Source organism: Myotis davidii, unplaced genomic scaffold (assembly GCF_000327345.1).
Source record: "Myotis davidii unplaced genomic scaffold, ASM32734v1 scaffold973, whole genome shotgun sequence".
Taxonomy (NCBI): Eukaryota; Metazoa; Chordata; class Mammalia; order Chiroptera; family Vespertilionidae; genus Myotis; species Myotis davidii.
Window position 1 is genome coordinate 696030 of NW_006284945.1, and position 1486 is coordinate 697515.

The 1486-nt window shown below is 47.6% G+C and overlaps 1 protein-coding gene across 1 annotated transcript in view; it reads right to left on the reverse strand.

The window, feature by feature from the left end:
- Positions 1-219: 219 nt before the first annotated feature.
- The window catches only part of PITX2 (paired like homeodomain 2), an 18983-nt gene continuing 17716 nt past the window's right edge, over positions 220-1486 (reverse strand). Inside the window, exon 5 of the mRNA XM_006755235.2 lies at positions 220-1486. This exon is cut by the window's right edge and continues 11 nt beyond it. Within this exon, the coding sequence (XP_006755298.1) occupies positions 936-1486 (551 nt within the window). The 3' untranslated portion in view covers positions 220-935.

The window sequence follows — 1486 nt, forward strand, 5'->3', positions numbered from 1 at the left end:
GAGACAGGATCAGACTTTGCAGATCTTTTTTTTTTCCTTTTCTGGGAGTGCTTTTTTGTTGTTGTTTCTGATGGATGATTATAATTTATTTCCACCAGATTTAAATAGGTACTCCCGCCTTGTGTCTTTGACTACACAGGCAGCGGGAACTGGTTTAGTAGGTCGTGACTGAGAAACCCTGGCCAGGCGACAGAGCAGGGCAGAAAGAATCCAGACCAATTTGTATGCAGTATATTTTACTCCCATGAAATAAAACACTTTTTTTTTCATATTTGCTGAAAAGTAAAACAATAATATTGTACGAAATGTTATACACAGGGTAGGTTGTACATAGCAGTTTCAGAAACATCATTGCATCCACCAGAGAAACTATTCTAAAACTGATATTCACACATTTTTTAATAATAATAATATGTTAGAAACATACAGTGTGGTATTTAATATATACATTCCTTTGCTCGAAAGCGAAAAATCCTAATCGCTTCTGCAGAACATGCTTTATTTTAAAGCCTAACCTTTAAAAACACTGTTGTGATATTACTAACAACTGCTTTTTATAAAATTAATTTGACATTTCGATATATATACATCCTTTCAGTAATTTTAATGTTAACAATGCTAAACTTAAAAAATAACAAGCTTATAGTAATGTTAAAATGTCCTATCCAGTCAAACATTTGTGTGTGTGTGTGTGTGTGTGTGTGTCCTTGCAACTTTTGGAAATACTTTTAGTGAAAGATTTCAGGCATCGAGGCAATTCCTTTGAAATCAAGGGAGCCCCCTCTCTTTAATTCAGTGGTTTCCTTTTCTCTGTCTTCTCTTTCTGTCCCTTTCTTTCGTGCCCACGACCTTCTAGCGTCATCCCCAGTCTCACCAGGGCAGAGCTGCCCCGTCCGCCCGGCACGGTGCTAGGATCCCGGCGCTGTGGGCGCGGCTCACACCGGCCGGTCCACGGCGTACTGGCAAGCGCTCAGGTTGGACGCCGGGTTCTGCACGCTGGCGTAGCCGAAGCTGGAGTGCTGCTTCGCTTTCAGTCTCAGGCTGGCCAGGCTCGAGTTACACGTGTCCCTGTAAACGTACGGGGGAGTCGGCGGCGCGTAGGGGCAGGCGGGCGTCGGCACGGCGGAATTCAGCGACGGGCTGCTCAGGTTGTTCAAGTTATTCAGGCTGTTGAGGCTGGAGCCGGGGACGCCGGTCACCGCGGAGGGCACCATGCTGGACGACATGCTCATGGAGGAGATGGAGTTGGGCGGGGAGAACATGCTCTGCGACGACAGGGGGTTGACGTTCATCGAGTTGAAGAAAGGGAAGCTCTTGGTGGACAGGGAGGCCGACGTGAGGCCCTTGGCGGCCCAGTTGTTGTACGAATAGCCCGGGTACATGTCGTCGTAGGGCTGCATGAGCCCGTTGAACTGCGGGCCGAAGCCGTTCTTGCACAGCTCGGCCTGCTGGTTGCGCTCCCGCTTTCTCCATTTGGCCCGGCGAT